We start from the raw sequence: 27,299 nt of genomic DNA, 5'->3' as shown, positions 1-27,299 counted from the left end.
ATAAACATTTGGGGCTTAAAAAAGTGATGAAATTGGTTTCTTATCAGCCATCTGACCCACGGTGATGGGACTGGGCAGCTCTTAAGCTGGCCAGACCGAAACAACAAAACCCTGCAGCTCTGACAGGTGGGGGTGCGTGGTGTTGTTTTGGGGTTTTTTCCCCTTGATGCTGTGGAAAACGCTTGGAGCCACTGCTTGGATGCTGTCTGACCTCACTCAGCCCCAGGCTGAGTTAATTTGCAGGTTGCAGGGAGTCTCTGTGCAGTCTGCTGGGCTTTAATTTCGGGGTAATTAATTAAACGAGCAGGCGCGGCGTTTGCTCCCGCGTTGCATAAACAGCAGCCGGCTCTGGTGCATCTCAGGCACCCTCCTGGCTGGCACAGGGAGGTGTCTGCACCTGGAAAGCTCATTCCCACCCCTGGAGAGGCTCTAAGCTGAATTAAAGTGAGGGCTTTAGGTGGTTTTCAGCATTTTAGGTGCTGAAAACCACCCAAAATGAGCCAGGTGGTCTCTGTGTCCATGGAATGGGTGTGGTGTCCAAAGCCTGCTCTGGATGGAGGCAGGAACACATCCTGGGATGGGTCAACCCTGAGATGTCTTAATCCAGGCTCTGGTTGGTTTAGATCAGATATTAAGAAGAAATTCTTCCCTATGAGGGTGGCAAGACCCTGGCACTGCCCAGAGCAGCTGTGGCTGGCCCTGGATCCCTGGAAATGCCCAAGGCCAGGTTGGATGGAGCTTGGAGCAACCTGGGCTAGTAAAATGTGTCCCTGCCCATGAGACAAACTTTAAGGTCCTATCCAAGCCAAACCATTCCATGATTCTCTGATCAGACCCCGCATCCTTGCATCATCACCTGGGAGTTTGCTCTCCAGGTATCCCTGCCCTCTTTCTGACATGGAAATCCCTGGGTTGTGAGGTTGGGTCCAGCATGGAGCATCCCATGAAGCAACCAACCCCCCTCTTTCCTCTCCCATCCACTCCAGCAAAGGGTTAAGCTGCTTAAACCCAGGTATCCCTGGCAATCTGGTTTGGGGAATGTTTACCAAAGAGGAGCTTAAAAAAACCCCGCTGTTTTGAGGGAATTCTTTGCAATGTGCTGATTCTGTTTGTTTCTGCTCAAAGAGAGGAAAGAAAGGAAGGTTTTTGGCTCCTGTCAGCATTTTCAGCATAGCTGAGGGTGTCCTGTAATCCAGCAGCAGATCACTGATGGATTAATCAGGAAGGTGTGCTAGAAAATTAAACCAAGGGGGTGGTTTTGCCCCAGCTTGGAATCCAGAGAGGTTTCATTCATCATTGCTTGGTGTCCAGGTGGCAAGCTGGGACCAAAATTCCCCCAGAAATGGACCTCCTGACTGAGGATACCTGGAGATGGATCAGTCTTGGTGGAGTGCTTGGGCTGGGAGAGCAGCATGGAGTTGTCTGTGCTGCCCTGCTGGGAGCTGCCTCATCCCTCTGGTGGTCTGCAGCTCATCTCTGGAGCTTTGTGCTGCCCTCCCTGCACCAGCTGTGGTGGCAGCCTGTCCAGCCAGCAGCGTGGGTGACTTTCCTGTGCCTGCCCTTCTCTGGTCACGCTGGTGGGGCTGGTTTTCCAGCCAGGAGCCAGGAGAGCACGTGGCGCTGCAGCAGCTCCTCTGCGCCAGGCAAGGGCAGAGCCGCTGAAGGGTGATGGGGACAGGGCTCTGAAGTGTCCATGCAGTTAAAGCCCTGTCATCATCTCCTCCTGGGGGGAAGCTCAGCAGTTCAGGGACTTTGGGTTTTGACAGCTCTTGATGGCCAAATTAGCATCCAAATTATCCCAGGAAAGGGGAAGCTGCAGGGACTGCGGCTGGAGGGTGGGAAGATAGGGAGCTGCTCCAGGATTTTCTCAGTTAGTGCCTTTTGCCTTCAACCTCTGTGGATCTGGTTGGTTTGAGATGAGGAGGAGGGGCTGAGTGGCCCCTTTGGGTGGCCATGAGATGGTTCTTGCAGCACCCTCAGAGGTGGGAAGCTGTTTCCCCTAATTTTGACTTCCATGGTTTTCCTTATTCTGCTTTGTGGATGTTGGCCTAGGATCTCCTGGGTGACCATGGTGTCTGTGTGCATTGTCCTGGTGATTCTGGCAGGGTCTTTTCTTTAAAAGTGTCTTTTTGTGGCTCTGGAGATCTGGGTTTCACTTCTCCTCCACCACTGATTGCCTGTGTGAGCTTGGGCTGTTTCCTGATGCAGCTCAAATCTGAGTTTCCCTGTTTGAGAGACGTTTGGTCCATTCTTTTGGCCCTAAGCATCCTTCAGGGACAGCCTTCCTTTGGCTTTTGGCCAAACTCTTGGGCTTGTGAAGGACTTTGGAGGGGCTGTGAGGGCTTGGAGGAGGACACTTCTCTCCTGGACTCCTGTTCCATCCAAGGGTTTTAAAGTTTGAGTTTATGGCTTTTGTGTTTAACTCCTCAGGGAGCGCAGCACTGGATGTGACTTTGGGTTTCCGTGGTTTTGTTGGTGCCCATGGGACTTGTCTGGATTAAACTCCTTGCCCTGCCAGAGGAGCATCCATCCAGATAAAAAGCCAGAACACCTTTGGGAGTGCCCTGCCTGAGTTAGGAAGTGTTTTTTTCTCTTCTCTTGGAAGAACATTGAGCACACAGCAGGGGCAGACCAGGACTGAACTCTCCCTCTTCTGACATGAGGGCTGGTGGACATCAGATGGGATTCTGCTCCTGGTGGAGATGAGTTTCCCATTGCCTCCCAGCCCTTCCCCTGGGCAAGAGGTCCAGGTGAGGCTGCAGAACAGTCCCCACTGAGGTCACCTTTGATCTCACAGCCTCACCAGAGATGTTTGGGCAGCCAGCACCTCTGGGATTTTACCTGGCTCTGTGGAATGCAAGGAATCTGCTCTTGGGAGCGCCACGCTCTCCGTGCTGGCGTTCCACCAGCATCCCTTGCACCAAAGACCATCTCCACTGGTGACATCCCTCTGCCTTGGTTGTTTTTGGGAATCCCAGAGGGAGTGGCTGGCCTTGCAGCCCGTGTCAGTGTTGAGACCATGGAAGCAGGTCCGGCTTTCTTTCCTTCCCTGTGTTATCAGGACGGGCGTGCGTGTCGTGGTTTTGTCGCTGTGGAGCAGGAGGACCTGGGCTGTTGTGCCAGGAAAAGCTTTTTTTGTGTCCCTGTGAACCTCACAGGTGTTCCTGCCCTGTGCAGCACCTTCCTTTAGGGGTTCTTTAAACCTCTGCCACGCCAGCACCATTTCCAGGGATTTGGGGTGGGCTTTGAGGTGGCTGTGGATGCCCGAGGGTGGTTCCTGCATCTCCAGGACCTTCCTGTGCCATGGCATCAGTGCTGGGCTGCAGCAGGAGGTCCTGCAGGGAAAACTCCCTTTTCCCACCCTCAAGACTAATTTATATTTGAGTCTCATGCAGCTGGGGATGGATATCCAGGGGGAGATTCCTCGTGCTCCAGAGTGGCTGCTATAAAATGAAGCTCCTCCCATCCTTGCTGCTTTGCCTGTGAAGGATGACAGGGAGGCTGTGATGGACACCAGGCACCACCAGCACACACTCAGCCCAAACTGAGTGTTTGGGCTCATTCCCCTCCCTTCTCCATCCAGCTTGGCTTGCCCTTGCCTGGCAGCAGGAGCTGAGCCAAGCCGGAGCTCCAGGGCAGGATTTTTTCCATGGGGAGCAGAGGGCACGGCGTGGCATGGCTTGGGTGCAGCCATTCCCACATCACACGCTGGGAATGGGCTCCAAAGCGAAGCCCTGGGACGTGAGGCTGCTGCAGGAGGGCTGGGAGGTCCCGGTGCTTCCACAAGTCCCTTCTTGTTTGCTGTGGAAGGGACTAAAGGAGCCGTGTGTTGTGTTCCTGGCAGCTCCTGGCGGGCTCGCGCTGGGACGGACGTGTGAGTTCACACCAGGCTGTTCTTCCTGCTACAAAGAGCTGGTGTTTGGTGTTGTCTTTAGGGGTGGTTTTATCTCTGCTTGGCTCAGGTGGTTTTTTTTTTTTTTCTTTTCTTTTCTTTGGAAGATGAAAGCGTTGGCTTGGCAAACGCAAGCGGTGAGGGAGGAGGAGATAAGGGAGAGGCAGCGGGGTCAGGAATCACCGGGCACTGCTGGAATCACACTTGGAGAATGCTTGGGCCAACCTTCTGAGGGGAAAATCTCAGCAGCAGACAGCTCTTCCCCACCTATCCCCTCCAGCAAGGCTCATGGAAGAGACCTGGATCACCAGGAGATGAGCCACAAGGGCATCATCAGTCTGTTCCTTGCCACCAGCTGCTTCCAAAGCCACCCCAGCCTTGCAGGTGGCTGCAGGGGACCTGGGTGGGGCTGTGCTGATGTTTAAATTGGATTTACCTTGCCAGTTTCAAGGACATTGTGCTTTTTTTCACCTGCCTGAAGGTATCTGTCAGTACAAGCACGGGAAAAGGTGGGAATTCCTTTTCCATGGGATCCTCTTCCACTGGGGGGAAATATGTGGAGAGAGCTGTGTTGTGTCATAGCCATGAGGGAGATCTTGAAGGTGAAGGACTCACAGGGCAAAACCAAGTCCCTAAATCAGATTGTTCGCTAAAATTTGGAAGTTTTGGTCATTCTGGGGCTTTTTACAGCTTCTTTTGTAGGGCCATTGCACCTTGCAGTGGGTTGGTGTTATCTAGCACTCCCTGAGCATCTCCCTCAGGGCTGGGATGTCCCCAGGGTGTGGAAGGGATCAGATCTGATCTGATCTCCCCTTTTCTGCGTCTGCCCCCATGGATTTGAGTTACTGGGGGTTTTGTGACTGATAAAAGCAACATTTGCAGTAAATTCACGGTGTGGGACAAGTGTTGTGGGGAGCGCAGTGGCTCTGGGACATGAATTCCTCCCTGGGAAAAGTTTAAATTTGCTCATATGCAAGCAAAGCCGACTGTTTTTAAAAGAAACCTCCAAAAACACTTCTGTGTTTGTAGGAGAGCCAGAGGAGCTCGACTTTGGAGAAAGAAAAAGCAAATTAAAAGCCATAAAGCAGCAAGTGCCCGGAGTTGATCTTGGCTCTGCTGTGGGGAGAGGATGATGAGAAATTGATTGGAAGCGATTGGAAGCTCCTTTTTTTGGGTTTTTTTTTTCCCAAATTTCAATTTGTGGCCAAGGGCAGGGTGAGAGATTTCTCTTGAGCTTGCACCACAGTCTTGAGAGGCTTTCAATGGATTTTCCAGGGAAAACAGGGTGGTAGTTATGGCAGAGTTGACCAGTCTTGTGTCATGGTGCCTCCTGTTCCTTGTGCTTCCCATGGACCCTGCAGCTCCATTCCAAGAGGGAGATTTGGGAATGTGGGATGGGCAGGGATGTGCACAGCTCCCTTTGCTGCTGGCAGCTCCTTGGCTGCCCCTGCAAGGACCTGGCTCCAGCCCTGCTGGTGCTTGGTACCACCCAGCCCTGCCTCTTATCAGCCCAGATTCCTGGGCTCCTCTCCCACCTGAACCACATCAGTGCTTGTTGGAGAAGACCTTCCCTTGGCCAGCAGCAGATCCTGCTTCCCTCCCACCCTCGGGCTGTGCGCTTTTGGGTGTTCCTGTGGTTTTATTATTGCATTTCTTTGCTCCAGGACGTGGGTTTGGGCTTTTTTTCCCAGGATTTTTCCCTGTCTAGCATGGCTGGGTGCCCGTGGTGTGTGTCCATTATGGGTGTGTCCATCCCATAATCCCATCAGGAATGATGGAGCTCTGCTGTGCCAGGGGGTCTTGGGGGGCTCCCCTGGGCCTGCAGAGTTGGATTTCTGGGATAAGTTGTACCAGACATTTTTTTCAAAATGCAGTTGTTTTTAACCTTCTGCATGCCAGGAAGTGCCGCAGCTGCGTGTTCAAGCGCTGCAGGAAAAGTTTGGTTTCGTTTTGGGCGGAGTTTTAGTAAGTGTGGTATTTTTAGTAAGATGTGACACCGTCGCCAGCCCCAGACCTGCTGCTGCTCCGTGCCTGGGGGGGGACCTGAGGGAGCAGCTGGAGCTGTGTCGGGGATGTTCAGGTTGGATTTTAGGAAAAGGTTCTTCCCCCAGAGGGTGCTGGGCACTCCCCAGTGAAGCTTCAACCCAGGGGCAGCACCATCCATGCCAGGAAGCTGTGAGGATGCACCCGTGGAAATCTGCTCGCCAGCAAAGCCTGCTTAGGATTTGGGCAAGAAAAATGTCACCTCTGTGGGGCCCTGATGCAGGCAGCAGGTCCCCCTGCCTCGTAGGGCTGGATTTGCCCCTGCAGCATTCTGTGTCCCTCACAGGAGGGAGAAAACCAGCGTGAACAGCAGGTGTGGGTGCCTTTGAGGAGCTGCTGGCGCTGTCAGCGTGTGCTCTGGTCGCCCACTGGTTTCCTTCCCCCCCACCATTCATTTCGGATGCTGTCTGTGGCTTTGGGTATAAACAGATGGGGCTGGGTTTTTCCCCTGCTCTATATTTAACCCCAGGCTAAATTTAAAGCGCTTCCAGAGGAGTCTGCAGGCCATTGTCTCGGCGATTTCTAAACAATTCTTGCCCCTTCCACCCTTTGTTTCCCCCCCCACTTATCCCTTTTATCCTCACACAGCCCGGATTTGAAGCTTTGCTGGTGACCTCTACATTCAGAAATATTTTGGGTCCATCCTCAGCTCCAAAACATCCCAAACCAAGCCCTGGGGGGGAACTGGCCCCCATCCTTCAATGTGTTTGTGCATCCCTGCATCCAGGAGGGACAGACAGACCCAAGATGCTGCTGCCAGGACAGGAAATAGCTTTCCATTATCCCTCGTTTGTGTGTAGATTCCCACTGCCTTTGGAGGCCTCAGGGTTCCATGCAGAGGGGATTTTTCCAGCTGTTTCTCCGCACAGCCACATCTGGCAGTGGCCTTTAGCAGGAAGTTTCCCATCTCCTTATATAAATAGAGGTTGGGGGGGGAGCATCCCTGCAGATTCCAGCCTTGTGGATCCGTCAGTGAGAGCTGCCAGGGCTGTAGCTGCCATAATTGATATAAAATTCATTTGATGCAGGTGTTTCAAAACATATTCGTGGCTTACACTTGGGTTTTTTTTCCTATTTTGCGCGGTGCTGCCCAAGCAGGGGGGGAATTTTGGGACGCCGCAGCGGTTTGATTTTATTTTGTTTTTTAAATAAGAATCGCCAAAATCAGCGAGGTGTGGGGTCTCTAGAGGGAGGCTGGGCTCTTTCCACACCGCCTAGAAAAGATGCAATCCCAAATGGCATTAATGGGTGGAACTGGGTGGATGGTGAGTGGTGCCAGCCAAGGGGAGCATCCTTCCTCCCTTCCCTGCTTCCTGCTGGAGGTTATTCCTGCTTATTCCTGCTTATTCCTTTGGCCTGCCCCTGGTTCCCTCTCTTACCTGTCCCAGCTGTGATAAGCTCAGCCTTGACTCAAAGCCTGGTTTCCCTGTATTTATTCCCTGCCAAACCCTTCTCCCTTTGGATTGCTCCCAGCAGGACCCGGACAGGAGGGGAAATGTTTGCACACAACTTCTCCCTTCCCTTTTCTGGCTCTGTGCATGCCTTCCAGCCAGCCACATTCCTGGCATACCGCCCTGGGGATGGCTTGGGAAGCATTTCGAGCAGGCTGGAGTATCTCCTGCTCAGGCTCTCCCCTCTGCAAATTTCCTCTTGCTGCATTCCAGAAAAGGGCACCAAATCCTTCAGGAATTGCTGCTCCCCCCTCACAGTGCCTGAGGAGACATCAGCTCTGTATTTCTCACCTAAGGAATTTGGGTCTGGCTGTTATTTTCTGTTGGATTTCATTTTCAAGCAGAGGGAGGAAAAGAAAAAAAAAATTTGGATGGGAGATGGGGAAGAGCAGCATTAGGAGTGGATGAAAATCCCTTTGTAAAACAAGGGATTTGGATATAACTTCTAATTAAAACTTTTATGGTTAGGACGTGCTGGAGTTTTGTGGCAGCTCTGAGGGAGCAGGAGGCAGGGGCTGAATCCAGAATTTTCCAAGATGATCCCAGCTATGCCGGACAGCATTCCTGCTCCCTGGTGCAAACCTGGAGTAGCAACTCATGGCTCAGGCTGTGCTCCAGCCATGCCTTCAGCCTCCCCTGCTTGTCCTGGCCCATCTGGCCCCTGTCCCAGCTCCAGAGGACACGGGTGACGTCAGGGGAGCTCTTGCCCATGCTTGCATCAGCCACCACGTTGGTGGTCGGAGTGTCCTGTGGGAACGGGCTCCTTTTCCTCTCAGCTCCACTGGGCTGATCGAGCTGCTCTTCCACAGGAGGTCTGGAAGGGTTTCTGAAGGTGCTTCTGGGGAAAAAAAGAGGGAAAAATTTATTTTTCCTTATTTTTTTCCTTTATTTTAATCGTATTCAGTGCAAGAAGGGATGCTGCTGTGCCTGGTTGGTCGGGTGAGGGGAGAGCGAGTGGGAAGAGCCAGTCCCCATCCAAGGAGATGCTGAAGAGGGAGAGAGGGATATGAACAGGGAAAAAGCCCAGTCCTGTGGGTCTTTGTGCTCCCACAGCAGCCTGGTGCTTGGTGCTTTTAGAATTGTGTTACAGCAACCTGCCGATGCTTGGGAAACGGGGAGAAGGACCAATTTACAGTCCCAAAAATCTCCTAAAGGCCAGAGGGCTGCTTGTGTCCATCATGGCACAGGACCAGGCTGCCCAGGGGTTTCTAGGCAGTGCTGTGGTCCCTGGCAGCATCCAGGTTGTGTTCCAGGATGGGTTAAGGAGAGCAGGACAGGCTCTCCTGTATCGGGATCAGCGTCTGGGTGCCGTGGGGTACCTTTCTGCCAGCCTGGCCTCTGTCTGTGTCCCCCAGGCTGGTTCCCCGAGGTGACACCGAGGTCCCCATCCCCATGCCAGAACCCCACAGGGGTTCTGCAAGTGCTTCTGGAAAAAAAAATTATTTTTCCTTACAATTTTCCTTTATTTTAATCATATTCAGTGCAGGAAGGGATGCTTGGTTGGCCGGGTTGGCCGGGTGAGGGGAGAGCGAGTGGGAAGAGCCAGTCCCAGGGGATCAGCGTCTGGGTGCCGTGGGGTACCTTTCTGACGGCCTGGCCTCTGTCTGTGTCCCCCAGGCCGGTTCCCCGAGGTGACAGCGGGCTCCCCATCGCCGGCAGAGGGGCCATGGCCACGTAGTGCCCGCCGGCAGCGGAGATGGCGGCGCAGAGGATCCGGGCGGCCAACTCGGGCGGGCTCCCGCGCTGCCGCTCCGAGGGCGCCCTCATCGACCTGGGCGAGGCCTTCGCGGCGGAGAGCGCCCTCTGCGACGTCAAAGGTGCCTGGGAATCGTCCCCTTCCTCATGCAGGGCAATCCCATCCCCTTTGAGGGCTCCAAAGGTGCCTGGGCATCACCCCCTTCCTCATTCCAGGCCATCCCCAGTGCCTGAGAGGGGTCTAAATGTGCCTGGGCATCCCCCCCTCCTCACTCCAGGGCAATCCCAACCCCTGGGAGGCCTCCAAAGGTTTCTTAGTATCACCCCATCTTCACTCCAGGCCCATCCTCACCCCTGGGAAGGCTCAAAAGATGCCTGGGCATCCCCCCCTGCTCACTCCAGGCCATCCCCACCCCCTAGAAGGGCTCAAAAGGTGCCTGGGCATCATCCCCTTCCTCATCCAGAGCAATCCCAACCCTCTGGGAGGGCTCCAAAGGTGCCTGGGCATCGCCCCCTTCCTCATTCCAGGCCATCCCCAGCCCCTAGAAGGGTTCAAAAGGTGCCTGGGTATCCTCCCCTCATCACTCCAGGCCCATCCCCACACTCTGGGAGGGCTGGAACGGTGCTTGGGCATCCCCCCCTCTCATTCCAGGCCCATCCCCACCCCCTAGAAGGGCTCAGAAGGTGCCTGAGCATCCCCTCTTTCCTCATTCCAGGTCCATCTCTACCCTTGGGAGGGCTGGAAAGGTGCCTGGGCATCATCCCCTCCTCATTCCAGACCTATCCTCACCCCTGGGAGGGCTCAAAAGGTGCCTGGGCATCCCCCCCTCATCACTCCAGGCCCATCCTCACTCCTGGGAAGGCTCAAAAGGTGTCTGGGCATCCCCCTTTTCCTCATCCCAGGTCATCCCCATCCCCTGGGAGGGCTCAGAAGGTGCCTGGGAATCATCCCCCTCCTCATTTCAGGGCAATCCCATCCCCTGGGAGGGCTCCAAATGTGCCTGGGCATCCCCCTTTTCCTCATCCCAGGTCATCCCCACCCCTGGGAGGGCTCCAAAGGTGCCTGGGCATCCCCCTTTTCCTCATCCCAGGTCATCCCCATCCCCTGGGAGGGCTCAGAAGGTGCCTGGGCATCCCCTCTTTCCTCATTCCAGGCCCATCCCCATCCCCTGGGAGGGCTTGGTGACACCAACAAGGTGGTGACAAAAGTGTTTCCCTCTCCCCAGCGCTGGGAGCCTGCAGGTTGCTCCTCCAATAATCCTTTTGCTCGTCCAATAACCCTTTGGGTTTTTTTTCCCCATCTTTTATTGCTTTTTTTTTTTCCCCTGCTGTGTTTTCCTTTTACGCCGTGTTACCCAGCATAAAAGCCCTGGTCAGGTGGGAGGGGAATTGCTGCTCCCCTGGCAGGAGAGCATCCCAAGGAAAAGCTGCAGGTGGAAGCTGGAGAGCTTTGAGGGCCTTGAGAGTAAACAGGCACAAAGGAGATTGTTTTTTGCAGGTGTAGCACCTGAACATCAAACGCTGGCTGCAAATTAGATGGGTTTTAATGCAAAACCAGGGATTGCTCCTCTTCTCCGAGGGGTTTCAGCACATCCCTGTTAACCCCTGCATGCCCAACTGGAGGGACAAGGGAACAGCCACTTTGCCTGTCTGATCTGGCACCAAAAATGCTCCATCCTGCAGCATGGCTAAGTTTACAGCAGCTTCCAACCTAGCAGGCTGCCAGAAGAATTCCAGTTTGGAGTTTCTGTGCAGTTTGCCACTGGATGAGTGCCCCCACAACTTTGCCTGCTGGCAGATGAGCTGTTTGGGATGTGTACAAAACTCTTCTCCTTGGAATACTCAACCCCCTAGGCTATATTTAAAAGCTTCTCTTTGCTCAGCTGTGTCTTCCCTTTTTATTGTGGGTGAGAAGTGCTGCCAGCCTGCGAGTGCGGACTGCAGGGATGTGCATTCTGAGCTCCCATCCCTTTGTCCCTGGGATTTTAAGGGCTTCCTGTGTTTTCTAAACTCCCTTTTCCTCCCACAGACCTCTGTTGAAGCAGGTGCTGTCCCAGTTCCCTTGAAGCTCCCTGCTGGTTAAAATCCAGCTTTCCTTGTTTTCCTCAGACTCTCTGGGGAGGCAGCAACCACATTTAACCATTGATGGAACATCATCTGCAGCGTGGCTTTAGTGCTTTTTACAGAAGCACGTCCTGAAAATGAGAGCAAAGCCAATAAATAGGGTGGCAGTGTAGGCTCAGCCCAGCCTGGATGTAAATTGGGATCCTCTGGCAGAAAACTTTTCCACTGGCACTTCTGCAGGAGAGGTTGGAGATGCTGCCAGGACCAGAACAGCAGTGTGGGAAGGAGGGGTGGGATTCTGTGAGGATTCAACCTGGGTAACCTTCAGAACCACAGAATGGTTTGATTTGGGAGGGACCTGAAAGCAGGGACACCTTCCACTAGCCCAGGTTTACTCCAAGCTCCATCCAGCCTGGCCTGGAACACTTCCAGGGATTCAGGGGCAGCCACAGCTTCTCTGGGCATGTTTCAGATGTGCAGGAGAGGGGTTACAGCAGAGCAAGAGGGTTTTTAGCCTGTAGGGAGAGTTATCTCGGGTTTGGATGAACCCTTTAGGGAAGAGAGGTGTGAATGTGCCAGAAATAGTGGAGTTTTCTTGAAAAAAATTATGGAGAAAAATACCTGCAGGCTTGAGAGGTTGCCCAGGGAATCAATGGACTTGCAAGTGTTCAGAAAACACATAGATGTGGCACTTGGGGACATGGATTAGTGGTGGACCTGGCAGTACTGGGTTAATGGTTGGACTCGATAGTCCTGGAGGCCTTTTCCAACATTAATGATTCAGTGATCCCAAAAGCACCTTCATCACTTAAAACAGCATGGAATGGTGACTTGGAATAATAGCTTCCAAGTCAGCAGTGGCTCTGCTGAGCCTCTCTCACGCTGCTGTCTCCTCCTTGCCTCTGCAGTGCCTTCTCCCAGTGCCTTGCTGGTGGACAACCCCACGTCCTTCGGGAACGCCAAGGAAGTGGTGGCAATCAAGGACTACTGCCCCACCAACTTCACCACCTTGAAGTTCTCCAAGGGGGACCACCTGTACGTGCTGGACACGTCGGGAGGGGAGTGGTGGTACGCCCACAACACCACGGAGATGGGCTACATCCCCTCCTCCTACGTGCAGCCCATCAGCCACCGCAACTCTTCCCTCACCGACAGCGGCGTCATCGACGGCCTGCTGGAGAGCCCCGACGAGGGCGTCAAGGAGCTGGACCTGCTCGGGGAGTGGGCTGAAGGGAAGAGAAACTCTGCCAAATCCTACCACAACAACCCCTTCCTGAACGGAGTGCACACCAACCCGTTCCTGAATGGGAATTCGCAAGCGGCGCCCGGCTCAGACAAGGAGTCTGACTCCAGTGTGGCCGTGGATTTGTTGCTCTTCGACACGGCGGCTCCCGTGGCGGCTCTCCCCACTTCAGCTGCCAACAGCAGCCTGGGGAACCTTTTTGATGAGTTTCCCTCCACAAACAGGCTGGATGTGGAGCAGCCTGTGAGGAGGGACAACCCCTTCTTCCGAAGCAAACGCTCCTACAGCTTGTCCGAGCTGTCTGTCCTCCAGGCCAAGTCAGACGCACCGGCATCGTCGGGTTTCTTCAGCGGTTTGAAGTCTCCCACCCCTGAGCAGTTCCAGAGCAGGGAGGATTTTAGGACAGCGTGGCTGAACCACAGGAAGCTGGCTCGGTCTTGCCACGACTTGGATTTGCTTGGCCAGAATCCCGGCTGGGGTCAGACGCAGCCGGTGGAGACCAACATCGTGTGCAAGCTGGACAGCTCCGGCGGGGCCGTGCAGCTGCCGGACACCAACATCAGCATCCACGTGCCCGAGGGCCACGTGTGCCCCGGCGAGACGCAGCAGATCTCCATGAAGGCCATGCTGGACCCGCCGCTGGAGCTCAACAGCGACAAGTGCAGCACCATCAGCCCCGTGCTGCAGATCAAGCTCAGCAACATGGAGGTGAAGACCTTCATCATCCTGGAGATGAAGGTGTCGGCGGAGGTCAAGAGCGACGCGGTGAGCAAGAGCCTGGTGGGGCTGCAGTGCCTGCGCAGCGATATGAAGGAGGGGCCCTACACGCCCATGCAGCTGAGCTATTCCTACGGGGACACCATCCAGGTGCAGCTGGAGAACCTGGAGCCCTGCATGTACATCGCGGCCGTGGCACAGGGCCAGAACATCCTCTACCCTTACACCGTATGGGATTACATCAGCAAGAAGATCACGGTGGGTGTCTACGGCCCCAAGCACATCCACCCTTCCTTCAAGACCGTGGTGGCCATGTTCGGCCACGAATGCGCCCCCAAGACCCTGCTGGTCAACGAGGTCACCAGGCAGTGCCACAGCCCGGCTCCCGTCGCCCTGCAGCTCTGGGGGAAGCACCAGTTCTCCCTGTCCCGGCCCCAGGACCTCAAGCTCTGCATGTTCTCCAACATGACCAACTACGAGGTGAAGGCCAGCGAGCAGGCCAAGATCGTGCGGGGCTTCCAGATGAAGCTGGGCAAGGTCAGCCGCCTCATCTTCCCCATCTCCTCCCACGACCCCAACGAGCTGTCGGACTTCACGCTGAGGATACAGGTCAAGGATGACCAGGATGCCATCCTCACCCAGTTCTGCGTCCAGACGCCGCAGCCGCCGCCAAAGAGCGCCATCAAACCCACGGGGCAGAGGCGGTTCCTGAAGAAGAGCGAGGTGGGGAAGATCATCCTCTCCCCCTGGCTGCCACCGCCAAGTATCCGGTTTTTCAGGACCGGCCGGTGTTGAGCCTCAAGTACGGGAAGCTGCTGAAGACGGTGGTGAGGCAGAGCAAGAACCACTACTTGCTGGAGTACAAGAAGGGAGACGTCATCGCCCTCCTCAGTGAGGAGAAGATCAGGTTGAAAGGGCAGCTGTGGACCAAGGAGTGGTACATCGGCTACTACCAGGGCAAGGTCGGCCTTGTGCACACCAAAAACGTGCTGGTGGTGGGGAAGGTCAAACCCAGCTACTTCTCCGGGCCGGACCTCACCACCAGCCTGCTGCTGGAGCAGATCCTGAGGCCCTGCAAGTTCCTGACCTACATCTACGCCTCGGTGAGGACTCTGCTGATGGAGAACCTCAGCAGCTGGCGCTCCTTCGCCGACGCCCTGGGCTACCTGAACCTGCCGCTCAGCTTCTTCTGCCGGGCGGAGCTGGACAGCGAGCCGGAGAGAGTGGCCTCCGTGCTGGAGAAGCTGAAGGAGGACTGCAACAGCGTGGAGAACAAGGAGAGGAAGTCCTTCCAGAAGGAGCTGATGACGGTGAGTCTGAGGCCTGGCCAAGGGGGGCTTCGTTCCTGGCTCTGCAGAAGGAGCAGGAGAGGTGCCAGTTCCCTAATTCAGTATTTAGAGACTGAAGTCCACCTTGAAGGTCTTCTGAGGACTGCTGGGCACTGCCAGGTGGGAATCCAGCCCTGTGGTGGGTGGGATCTTGATTTAGCTATAATGAGGGATGCGCTGAGGTGCTTGGAATTCCAGAATCACACCATGGCTTGGGTTGAAAGAAACCTCAAAGCTCATCCAGTCCCACCCCCTGCCATGGGCAGGGACACCTTCCACTGTCCCAGGTCGCTCCAAGCCCTGTCCAACCTGGCCTGGAACACTTTGAGGGATGGGGAGCCTTTTTTTTGAGTGACACCTCTGAGCTGGGATGTTTTACACATTACAGATGGAAATGTATGACTTGCTCCATGTCCTGAGAGGAATTTGGGAGGAGTGCTGCCTGCCAGTATTTCTAGGATGCCATTAGCAAGTAAATCCCTCACCAAATATCATCTCCACAATAGTTTCTAGCACTTAATAGGAAGTGAGCCAAAGAAAATACAGGGCAAAATGTCTGGGAGAGATTTGCAGCTCCCTCCCATTCCGTGCTGTCCCACAGGAGCAGAGTAACTGAGTTATGGAGAAGAGCATGGTTTAAAATGTCAATTGGATTAAGGAATAGCGGCAGCCTTGCTTGGCAAAATGAAATTACGGCAAAAGGGGGCTGGAGCTGAGTGGAGGAGTTCAGTTCCCACACTCCTTTTAGGGAGAAGGGGGGAATTTAAGGATTGGGTAGAAGGTGTTACGAAGAGTATGGAATCCGTTGTTACTCGTGGAAATGTTGTCTGGAGAGTTCCCTGTGCCTGGGTACCGCTCTGGGGCCTGTGGGGCAACGTTCCAGCTCTGACTTCCAGCTTTCAGGTCGTGCCACCAACGCTGCTCCTGTTTGCAGGGTTCTCCTGGCCATCAGTGACCCTTTCCTCACCCAGGATTGGAAAATCCCCCGTTTCCCCCCTAAGGGAGGGTTTGCTCCTTTAATCAACACGCTCAATGATTGTTGGGATGAAATCCGTGCTGCTCTTGCTGGATGCTCCCGGAGCTGTGTGCTTTACCTGTTTGCAAACCCTCTAGGTGTTGCTTTTATCTCTCCCCATTGTTTTCAGGGATCTCAGGCACTCTGTAGGTCATGGAGAATCCTCAGGAGGAGACAAAGGGAAAGATAAGGCTCAGGGAGCTGCTGACTCCAGGGGAGGGCTGGGAGCTGCAGGAAAACATCCTGCTCCCCTGTGGCTGTCAGGAGAGCAGAGTCCCAGGGCAGGTTTTATTCTCCTTGTTTGTCTAATCCTGCTCTCTGTGAGGCTGAGCCTGCGGATGAAGGATGAGCTCCCTTCTTGGTGGAACATGATGCTGCCTCCAAAACCCCTGGCTGCCGTCAAATCCTCCTTAGCCTATGGAGAAATTAGATTGAGCCTGTTGAAAGAAGAAAATAATGATGTTTCAGGGCATGGCAATGGAGCGGTAATGGATTTTATTGTGTTCAAATCTGATTTTATTTGTAACAAATGGACTGGCTTTCTGGCAAGGGGAGCCAGCTGCACTAAGCTCCAGTGTGGCCATTTCAGCTGAAAGTTGGTTGTCTCCCCTCAGAAGGGCTGGGAAGGGAGAAGCAGGAGCAGGATTATCAGTGTTGAGTACACAAAGCGCCAGTGGCAGAGTCATGCACCAGCAGCCAAGCAAGGAAAAGCCTGGTCATGATGACTGGTTAATCAGTAATCTACCTTTAATTACTACTTCTCTAATCAGGCACCAGCGCTGGAGTGTGAAGGTAACTGGGGGGGATGTGGCTCAGGAGTTGCTCAGCAGAGAGGGAAAGCTCTGCCTCCCTCCTCCCTGCCCCTCGGAAGCAGGCAGCACACGGATGGCTCGGATAAAAAAGCTGGGCATGGATTCAAGAAGATTTCATTGCCCCTGGTGCCTGGCCCGTAGGGTTAGACGTGCCCTGAGACACGGCTTTTCCCCCTCCCTGGTTGTCAGAGAGACTCTCATTTATCATCCTTCCAACAGACTCTGCTGTTGGGAAAAACACGGCTCTGCTGGGAACGGCCCCTGGCACGGCAGCAGGGAGCTGAGCAGAGGAAACTCTGAGCTTGTTCTTCTCCAGGCAGCTTGTAAAGGTCACACAGGAGATGAGCTTGGGATATTTTTTTTTCCCCTCCCATTGTTTTGTTTGCTCTGACTCTCGGTATCCAGGTATCCATGTGCTGCTGCCTGGCTCCTGCTTGTCCCTGGTGTGTGCAGGCCTCAGAGAGCTGCTGGGGGGCTGCAGCTGTCCTAAAGTCCTGCAGGTCGGGGTGTCCACAGCTTTGGGTTGGAAAGGACCTTAAAGCCCATCCCTTTCCAACCCCTGCCATGGGCAGGGACACCTCTCACTGTCCCAGCGTGCTCCAAGCCCCATCCAGCCTGGCCTGGGACACTTCCAGGGATGTGCAAACAGTGCCAAGGGGGTCTCACCACCCTCAGCATGCTGAGATCCAGCTGGGCATCACTCCCCATGGAGGCAGTGCAAGACTTTATGAGGTAAAAGAAAAAAAAATCAGTATTTAAGGCTGAGAGTGTGTATTTTAAACATGCGAGATGATTTTGGAAGTGGTGACAGCCAAAGCAGTGAGAGAGAGAGATGTTTGGTGCCCAGACAAGGGTTATTTTGGGGAACACTTGCACAGAGACAACTTTTTTGGGTCAAAACCTGACCTGTATCCTGGAGAGGATGATGAGCCAGGAGCCTGTGCAGGAGCATCCTCTCACCCCATGGCTCTCATGGTCTCCTTGGGGACACAGGGCCTTTATCCCCCGGGTTTGAGGAAGTCCCAGGGGGGAGCTGTTTTCCCTTCACAATGCTGCTTTCCTTCATTAGGAAATGGGATTCTGCATTTCAAAGCTGGCATGTAAATTCAGCCTCCCCTGGATGCCTTTTAAGTTGAGGTGTTTCTGCTTTGAACTGGGATTTGAATATCAAACACCCTCTTTGCTCTTTGCTGGGCTGGCCCAGCCGGTTCCCAGCTGCTCCCAGGGGAATAAACAATAAACAATAAATATTTCCAAGGGCTCTGGCAAAGCACAGCCCAGGTCACACCTGGGTGATGAGGGATGGAGACACAGTGAGTGGACCCAGCTATCCTTGTCCAGGGCAAGGGAGGAGGATGGAAACAATTGTGGCATAATCCCACTGGAAGATTAAGTCTGCTGAGCTAATCCCGGTGTCTCACCGTGTTTCCAGTAATATTCCCCCTCTGGCTGCCACCTGGGCGTCTGGGATGCCTTGCACTCCATCCCCTGGTGTCCTGTCACCTCTGCCCATGGGGCTGGAGCTGCCAGGGCACAGCAGGTGGTGCTGTGGCCATCAGAAGGTCTCCAAGTTAACCAGACCCACCCATTTCTCCCAGAGTCGTGATTTTGAGTGATTTTGCAGCTCTCTGATGAGGTGCCCTCCTGGGTGTTTTCCTTGCTGCTGTTTTGTGGTTCACCTGGAGCAGGAGAATCCATCTCCTGTAGCTCCATCCTTCTGAACCCAGCTCCAGGCACTGCCTCTGACCTCGGGCAGGAGATGGGAGCAGCTCCTTCATCCTGCTCCCCCAAAGGCCAGGCTGTGCAGGGATTGGCATCCAGCTGCCTGGAAAGGCACGGTTGGGGATGCTCTTCAGTCTGCCCCTTCCTTAGGACCCTGCAGAGGGGGAGCTGGATCCAGAGAGGGTGGAGGATCCAGAGAGGGTGGAAGATCCAGAGAGGGGAGCTGGATCAGAGGCGGTGGAGGATCCAGAGAGGGAGCAGGATCCAGAGGGGGTGGAGAATCCAAAGGGGAGCAGGATCCAGAGAAGGTGGAGGATCCAGAGGGGGTGGAGGATCCAGAGAGGGTGGAGGATCCAGAAGGGAGCTGGATCTAGAGAAGGAGCAGGATACAGAGAAGGTGGAGGATCCAGAGAGGAGCTGAATGCAGAGAGGGAGCTGGATCCAGAGAGGGTGGAAGATCCAGAGGGGAGCAGGATCCAGAGAAGGTGGAGGATCCAGAGGGGGTGGAGGATCCAGAGGGGAGCAGGATCCAGAGGGGAGCTGGATCCAGAGGGGGTGGAGGATCCAGAGGGGGTGGAGGATCCAGAGGGGAGCAGGATCCGGAGAGGGTGGAGGATCCAGAGGGGAGCTGGATCCAGAGAGGGAGCTGGATCCAGAGGGGGTGGAGAGTCCAGAGAGGGAGCAGGATCCAGAGGGGAGTTGGATCTAGAGGGGAAGCTGGATCCAGACAGGGAGCTGACCATGGGCTGTAGGAGAGGAGGTGGTTCAGTTCTGGCGCAGGTGTGTGAGATCTATAAGTGCTCCTGAATGTCTTTTTGCCAAGCCAGACGTGCTCCTTCGGATGGATTTTCCCTGCTTGTCGGACAAGGGGGTTGATGGCCTCCCTGGCTCCCACAGGAAGCCGGTGTCAGCACTTTGGAGGAGCAGGCACGTGCTGGGCTGCAGCTGTGATTAGAGCCCAGCTCAGCTCTAAGCTGGGAGCAGATAAGGGGGAAATCAGCGTGCATTTGCTTTGCAAATCGCTGGAGTGGTTTCAGATGTTCCCATCTTCCCTCCCCAACTGTCCCTGTGCGGTCTCCAGTGGGAGGATTTAACCCTTCTTTGCCCCAGATCCAAACCTAGATTTTCCCCTGTGTTGGGAGGGGGTGTCAGGACCCAGAGGGGCAGAAAGGGGATTCTGGCCACTTTGGGAATCACCTTATCCTGATGATTTCCACAGAACCGTCCCTGTGCTGCTGTGCAGGAGTGGGTGGGGTCTGTTTGCTTGATTTCCATTTTTAATAACATCAGAGCCCCTCCTGAGGTTTAAGGTGGGATTTGCCCAGGGTCTGGGGTTGCTGCTCCTGGGACTGTTGTGGTCCAGAGGCTGTGGGAGCCCTGGGGAGTGGGATGGTGATCCTGGCAGTCAGATCTCATCCTCTGAGAGTGAACACTGCCATTAAACCCTTCCTTTTCCAGGGCTGCACTGGGGCTTCTGCCCTACTGCAGCTTCATCCCACTCTGAGGGGATTTTAATGGGATTTGACACTTTAAGGCAGGAGCTAACCCCATTCCATCCTTTTTTTGCCTGGCTAAGTCATTCCTACCTAGAAAACCCGGGCTGATGCACTTGCTCTTTCCACTTCAAAACCATTTGTGGAAAATCTCAGCTTTTAGGACAACAAATGATGCAGGAAGAGGAGGAAGAGAAGAGGAAGAACATCCCAAGCTGAGTGATGGTAGTGTCGGAGTCTTCACCTGGGTCTCACCCCAGTCCACCCTCTGATAGGGCTGATGTCCAGGTCCCATTCCAGAATGTCCTGGCTGTGCCTTGCCCACTGCTCTGAAGGATCCTGCAGCTCTGGGGTGGAGTCTGGATTAGTTCTCTTGATTAAAAGCATCTGTTGTCCTCAGCCCCTGGGATGCTTTAAACTGCTTAAGGTGGGGCCTGGACATCTTGGCAGGGGCTGCCTGGAGAACCAGGCTGCAAACCCCATCCAGAGGGGTCCGGCACTGTGTTCAATTAATGGGATTATTCTCTTGACAAGCCTGCTGGCCTCATTTCCCCAGCTGTCACTAAAAAGGAGGCAGGAGGATTTTTGGGACGCTCCAGGGGGGAGTTCACCCAGCCTTGACTCCCTGCTTGCTTTTCCCCGTGTCCTGCAGGCCCTGCTGAAGATGGACTGCCAGGGGCTGGTGGTGAGGTTGATCCAGGACTTTGTGCTGCTCACCACGGCCGTGGAGGTGGCCCAGCGCTGGCGGGAGCTGGCCGAGAAGCTGGCCAAGGTGTCCAAGCAGCAGATGGACGCCTACGAGGCCCCGCACCGCGACAAGAGCGGCTCGGTGGACAGCGAGGTGAGGGCAGGCGCATCTGGATCTCCACAGATCCTGGAATTCTCTCAGCTGGAAAACACCTTCAAAGTGTTGGAGTCCAACCTTTGAGCCAGCACTGCCAGGCCCACCAGGTTAATGGAGCCAAATGGTCTTAAAGGGCCTTAATGGTGTTAAAGGGCCTATGAGGCCCCGCACCGCGATAAGAGTGGCTTGGTGGATAGCAAGGTGAGGGCAGGCATGCCTGGATCTCCACAGATCCTGGAATTCTCTGGGCTGGAACAGATCTTCAAGGTGTTGGAATCCAGCCTTTGAGCCAGCACTGCCAGACCCACAGGTTAATGGTTGGGCCTTAATGGTGTTAAAGGCCCTACAAGACCCTGTACCTTGACAAGAGCAGCTCAGTGGACAGCGAGGTGAGGGCAGGCATGCCTGGATCTCCACAGATCCTGGAATTCGCTTGGCTGGGAAAGACCTTCAAAGTGTTGGAATCCAGCCTTTGAGCCAGCACTGTCAGACCCACCAGGGTTGGGCCCAATGGCCTTAAAGGGCCTTAATGGCGTTGAAGGGCCTATGAGGCCCCGCACCGCGATAAGAGCGGCTCAGTGGACAGTGAGGTGAGGGCAGGCATGCCTGGATCTCCACAGATCCTGGAATTCTTTCAGCTAGAAAAGACCTTCAAGTTGTTGGAGTCCAACCTTTGAGCCAGGCCCACAGGTTAATGGTTGGGCCCAGTGGTCTTAAAGGGCCTTCATGGGGTTAAAGGGCCTACGAGGCCGTGCACCACGACAAGAGCAGCTTGGTAGACAGCGAGGTGAGGGCAGGCACACCCAGCTCCTGCAATTACCTGGGCTGGAAAAGATCTTCAAGGTGTTGGAGTCCAACCTTTGAGCCAGCACTGCCAGGCCCACAGGTTAATGGTGGAGCCAAATGGTCTTAAAGGGCCTTAATGGTGTTAAAGGGCCTAGAAGGCCCCGCGCCACGATTAGAGTGGCTCGGTGGACAGCAGGGTGAGGGCAGGCACACCTGGCTCTGTACAGATGCTGGAATACTTTTGGCTGGAAAAGACCTTCAAGGTTTTGGAGTCCAGCCTTTGAGCCAGACCCACAGGTTAATGGTTGCGCCCAAATGTCTCAAAGGGCCTTAATGGTGTTAAAGGGCCTACAAGGCCAGTGGACAGAGAGGTGAGGGCAGGCACGCCTGGCTCTCCACAGATCCTGGAATTCTTTAAGCTGGAAAACACCTTCAAAGTGTGGGAATCCAGCCTTTGAGCCAGCACTGCCAGACCCACCAGGGTTGGGCCCAATGGTGTTAAAGGGCCTAGGAGGCCCCGCACTGTGACAAGAGCGGCTCGGTGGACAGCAAGGTGAGGGCAGGCATGCCTGGATCTCCACAGATCCTGGAATTCTTTCAGCTGGAAAACACCTTGTAGGTGTTGGAGTCCAACTTTGGAGCCAGCACTGCCAAGCCCCACCTGAGTTGGGCCCAATGGTCTTAAAGGCCTTTCCAACCCGAAGGTTTCCATGTTTCTCTGGAGATTCCTCCAGAGCACACTCCCCTTGGAGGAGCACAGGGATCTGAGGGTGTTGGGGGCTGTTTTCCCAGGAATGTGCCTGTTCTGGGATGCTGGCTGAGCTCTGATGCCCTCCCACCTGTGTCCCCCTCTCTCCCCAGGCCATGTGGAAGCCAGCGTACGACTTCCTGCTGACCTGGAGCAGCCAGATGGGGGACAGCTACAGGGACGTCATCCAGGAGCTGCACACAGGGCTGGACAAGATGAAGAACCCCATCACCAAGCGCTGGAAGCACCTCACGGGCACCCTGATCCTCGTCAACTCCTTGGACATGCTGAGGGCAGCTGCCTTCAGCCCCCAGGACCACGAGGATTTTGCCATCTAGCCCGTGGTTGTCCACTTCTCCTTGGCTGGGAATTTTTTTTCCTTTGTCTCCCTCCCTCTCCCTTTGACTTCAAGGAGAAGAAGTGGAGGTCGGATCTGAAGAGGCCAAAGTTTGAAGGTTTGGCCTTCAAACCCTCCCCTTGGGTTTGAAGAGGCCAAAGTTTGCAAGTTCTCCACCAGGACTGGAAATCAGCAGGAAATATCCCACCCTGGTGGGAGTTCATCTGGAAGGGGATGGCTTTTCATCCAGTTAAACTGTTTCTTACTGAAAAAAATTAAAAAAACTTTCAGGAGGGTGAAGGGGTGGGGAGGGATCCCAAAAGAGATCACGTTTTCTAGGCATTTACAAATAAAAGTCTAATTTTTGTAACGAGCAGTCGAAGTTGTGACCACTCTGGGGAGGGGTGGGGGCAGCTGTGGCTGGTTTTAGGTTGCAGAAGCTGCTTTGAAATGATGGGGTTTGAGGCAAATAAGAGTCCTGTAAATAGATATTTTAAGAGGAAGCACAGTAAATGCCCTTTCCCCCGACTACAGGCAGGTTTTGGGCTACCAGATGTGACCAAAGCACCCCAGGAGCTTGGGCTGTCCCTAAATTTATTTGGGATGTGCTCAGCCCAAGCAGCACCTTGCACCAAAAAAGACCTTTTTTTTTTTTTTTTTTTCTTCTTCTAAATTTTATTTTATTTTATTCACAGGCCCTGTGAGCATTTTGGTTGATTTGATTTTTGGGGTATTTCTTGTTTGTGGCCAGGGAGTTGCCTGTTCCTGTTTTTTTAACCAGGAGGAGCTCCTTCCCATCTGGATGTGGTGCAGGACACCTCTGGAAGAAGCTGGAGTTTTGAGCCAGGGACCTCAGGAGATGGATCAGGAGGATGGTGAGAGGGAATCAAAGTCCCCAGGTGCTCCTGCTCTGGGGAAGAGGCCAGAAAGGGGGAGGAGATGGTTGCCATGCAGATAATCCCTCTACAGGCAAAGGGAAAGAAAAAAAAAAAAGAAAAAAAAAAAAAGGACAAGAGAGAGACTCTTTCTCCTAATCTGAAATCTGAGCTCGCTGGGGATGTTCCAGGTGCTCTTTGCCATTGATTTCTAATTCTTCAAGGCTCCTCAAATCCAGTTTAACTTGTAAATAATCTCTGCTACAAAGCTGGTGCCAAAAACCCCGATATTTGTGTCACCCAGTGCCCGTATTATTTTTTCTCCTCCTCCTCCTTTTAAATCTGAGTTTTTTGAACGACTTCCTTTTCCTCCCTCTGCTCCCCAGCTTTCAGGTACTTCATCTTAGAGGGGAATATTTTTTGCCCAAAAAGTGCAAAGGCTTCTTTTAGTGAAAAGCTCCTACCAGAGGATGTGTAAAGCTTCCTAAAGGATGTTTTTTTTTTTTTTTTCCTTTTCAGATGAATTTAAAAAAAAACAGTGGAAGAAAAAGAGTAGGAAAGGCATCATCTGGTAGAGGGAATGGTGCCTTTTCCCAAAATCCCACTCTCCACCTTAAGTTTCTCCTTTAGGGGGCTTTAGGGTTTTCCTTTTAGGGGCTTTAGGGGCTTTCCTGTGCAGGTCCCCACAGCCCAGCCCCTTTCCCTCTCCCTGCTTTTCCATGCAGCAGCTAAAATCCCTGCTGCAGCAAGGGCCAGCTCCAGGTGCAGCCAGCAGGATGCCTTTCCCTTGAGGTTTTACCCAAATCTGGGCTTTTACCCCAATCTGGGCTTTCCCCCCTGGCTCCAGAGCTCTGTAGGAGGCTGTGCTGGCAGAGTGGCAGGAATTGGAGCCTCCCGTGGTCCATGAATAATCCCAGGGGTTTTTTTTTCTCCTCACCACCCTGTGCCCTCCCCAGAGCCTTGGGGCCATGGCCAGCACGTTTTGGGAGGCTGTGGGATGAGGCTGAATTAATTTCTCCCCATTTTTGGTCTGAAATCCAGTCCTTCCTCCCGTGCTGGGGCTGGGGATGTGTCCCCCTTCTGAACTAAACATCAAGGCCTTCTCCCAGAATTCTGTCTGGACTTGTGCTGTATCTAGTTTTTGTTCTTATCATTCATGGTCATTTTTTTAAAGAAAAAGGAGATTTTTTTTGGGGGGGAAAACCCCATTCCAGTGGAAGCTGTTGCTCTCCAGGGCTCCCGGTTAGGTGTCACCCGCTGTTGTCTCTCCATCCCAAAGCAGAGTGGGATTCATTTAGTGGGGTTTGCACTGTGCCAGCACCCAGAGCCAGTGCTCCTGAATATCATCTCATCATCATCTATCATCTCATCTCATCATCTCATCTCATCTCATCTCATCTCATCTCATCTCATCTCATCTAATCTGCCTCAGCCTTCCCACCCCACTGTCTCCAGGGGGAAAGTGCCTGGAAACCATTCTCACCCCCAGACTGCTGCTCTAGGTCAGGAACTCCCAAGGTGTGGTTGCAGGGTTTCTTTTGGCACAGAGGAGTTTTCCTGGTTGTTTTCTGGCTGGGGAAAACACCCCTGTGTTTAGCCAAGGCTGTTGTGCTGCTCCCAGTCCCAATGGAGGTCAGATCCCAAGGCAGGGAAGTGAAATATTCTGGTTTCTGCTGGGGCTCTCACCATGGATACCTTGCTCTGGGAAACAGGGACACCAGCCTGGTGATTCGGGGAGTTCCCCCTTGGCTCCTCCCCTGCTCCCTGGAATATTTCAGCTTCAGGGAAAGAAAGGGGTTGGGTTTTTGCTCCTCAGGGAACCGAGTAGCTTCAGCACAGGTCACCTTGCAAATGCATCCCCACAGCGTTTTCTGCTCTGCTTCAGCCCTCACAAGTCAGGGATCATTTTCCATGGGCTCACCCAGCCCCAAAAGGCTGAGGAGAGATGTCAGGAGGGGAGGGAGAGGAAAATCACCCCCTGGCTATCGGGGTGTCCACTCAAAGCGTGGTCTGCAGGGAAATCTGGAGCCTGTGAGATGACCCTGCAGCTCTCTGGGTGTTTGTTTCCATCCCCAGAAATCCCTGCTGAAAACCCCTGCATTTGCTCAGAGGAGCAGGGCTGCTCCCAAACCTTCCTCAGGTTTTCCTTTTGCCACCAAATCCCTCCATTTCCAGGGCTGTCCCCTGCATCCATCCTCCTCTGTGCTGCCAGCTGCAGGCTTGATGCTTTGTTTTGTGGAAAACCGTGCTGGAAACTCCTTCAGTGAGGATCACAGTGGATTCCTTGGAATTCTGCACCAGCCCTGAGATTTGCTGGTGTTCCAAGCAGTCCTGCTCCAGTTTGGGTTTCCTTTGTTGGCTCTTTTTTTTTTTTTTTTTTACCTTACTAGCCCGAGGTGACTTAATCAGGCTTGATTTTTCACAAAAAGAGGGTTTGCATGGCTGGAAATTCAGGGAGATGATGATGATCATCATCCCAGGAAATGCAATTCCCATCCCATGCTCACAGCATGACCCACTCAAGCCTCCTTTCAAAGCCTTTTTTTTTTTTCTTTTTTTTTTTCTTTTTTGGCAACAGGCTTTGCCCAAAGCATCCCCTGGGCCTCCCCTCTTCACAGCTCAGCAGGTTTAATCCATGCCTGGAATTCAGGGCCTTCTGAGCAACAAATGGCACCTTTGGGCTTTTACAAAAGTAATTTATTATAATGATGGGGGGAAAAAAGAAGGATGCAAAGGTATGTTTTTCCCAAGGGGTGGCTGGTTGCAGGATTTGGGGTGGAAGGACCCTGATGTCCTGCCCTTTTTCTCAGACATTTTGGCAACGCCTTTTCCCCAGGTTTCATCCCACTCACCTATAAATAACTCCTGAAAACACCTCTGCAGGTGGTAACTGAAATTAATCTAAGGGCTCTGTGGCTGCTTCAGCTGAAATTGCCTGGGCTTGCTGGTGCCAGCTCCCTGCCACCCCCAGGCAGTGCCAGGGACACAAACTGCCCTGGCATGGGGCATCTGCAGTGCCAGGGACACAAACTGGCCTGGGATGGGGCAATTGCAATGTCAGGTACACAAACTGCCCTGGGATGGGGCATCTGCAGTGCCAGGGACCCAAACTGCCCTGGGATGGGGCAATTGCAATGTCAGGTACACAAACTGCCCTGGGATGGGGCAATTGCCGTGCCAGGGATCCAAACTGCCCTGGGATGTGGCATCTGCAGTGCCAAACCCTCTGGGATGCTCCCAAAGCCACTGATTTTTGTGGGTGCACGTGGGTTTGGGGTGAGTTTGGGTGGTTTTGGTTCAGTGAGGCTGGTGCTGCTCCTGGCAGGTTGGTTTCCCTCATCCACGCTCCTCAGGGAGGTGGGATGCACTCCTCATCCTCCCAAGCTGGGCTTCCATGGTTTCCCACAGTGGGAAATGAGCTTCAGGAAAACCTCCTCGAACTGGAGTCGTGCCTGGGTACCAGCAGCAGTGAGTGTTTGCTTTTTACAAAGCCACCCAAAAGGTAGATTAGCAAATAAATGAATAAAATTGTTAATTGCAGGTCTGAGCATCCAAGTGAGAGTGTCCAGGGCAAGGGACCCACCTGTGGGTGGAAGTAAGGAAGGGCCCCAGGTAAGGAAGTGTTCCTGTGCCTGGGAATAACCAGGATATTTATTTATAAATATATAATTTTTTAAAATATAAAATTTATTTTAATATTTACAACTATATAAATATTTATTTATAAATTCCCCCCTCTAAGGCACAATGGCTTTCATCTGACAGAGAATAGGTTCAGATGGAATATTAGGAAGAAATTCTTCCCTCTGAGGTTGCCCAGGGAAGCTGTGGCTGCCCCTAGAGCCCTGGAAATGTCCAAGGCCACATTGGCCAGGGCTTGGACACCTGTGTGTCCCTGTGGGCCAAGGGTCTCCATGGACCCCTCACACTGGGGAGCTGGAGGAGCCTGAGATGCACCCAGAGCTCCCATGGCAGTGGGAAAACCTCCCTGTTGCCCCTGGGGACTGGGCTGAGGCTGAGAAAGCCTGTGGCTGCAGAAACATGCCAGCAATTCCTGTCATTTCCCGTGGTCTGGCTGGTGGGAAGCAGGGAGAGATGCTGGCTGCATCCTCCCCGCCCAGGGCCAGGGCTGCTGTGTCCCCCAGGACACCCCATCCCAAAACCAGAGAGCTTCGGGGCCATCGTTTGCAGCTGGGCTGGCTCCCAGCAGTCCACAAGAGCTGGGAAGCAGTGC

General features: G+C 53.8%; 1 protein-coding gene across 1 annotated transcript in view; it reads left to right on the top strand.

Annotated features, from left to right (window-relative positions):
• Positions 1 to 22,525, top strand: part of SH3BP4 (SH3 domain binding protein 4) — a 35,881-nt gene extending 13,356 nt beyond the window's left edge. The window contains 5 exon segments of the mRNA XM_030952668.1: positions 9,004 to 9,203; positions 12,054 to 13,850; positions 13,853 to 14,415; positions 20,128 to 20,316; positions 21,967 to 22,525. Of these exon segments, the coding sequence (XP_030808528.1) occupies positions 9,083 to 9,203; positions 12,054 to 13,850; positions 13,853 to 14,415; positions 20,128 to 20,316; positions 21,967 to 22,191 (2,895 nt within the window). The 5' untranslated portion in view covers positions 9,004 to 9,082 and the 3' untranslated portion in view covers positions 22,192 to 22,525.
• The last annotated feature ends 4,774 nt before the right edge of the window (positions 22,526 to 27,299 follow it).

This window comes from Camarhynchus parvulus, chromosome 7 (genome assembly GCF_901933205.1).
Source record: "Camarhynchus parvulus chromosome 7, STF_HiC, whole genome shotgun sequence".
In the NCBI taxonomy this organism is placed as follows: Eukaryota; Metazoa; Chordata; class Aves; order Passeriformes; family Thraupidae; genus Camarhynchus; species Camarhynchus parvulus.
The sequence above is the reverse complement of the archived record's forward strand: the minus strand, read 5'-3'. Positions and strand labels throughout refer to the sequence as shown.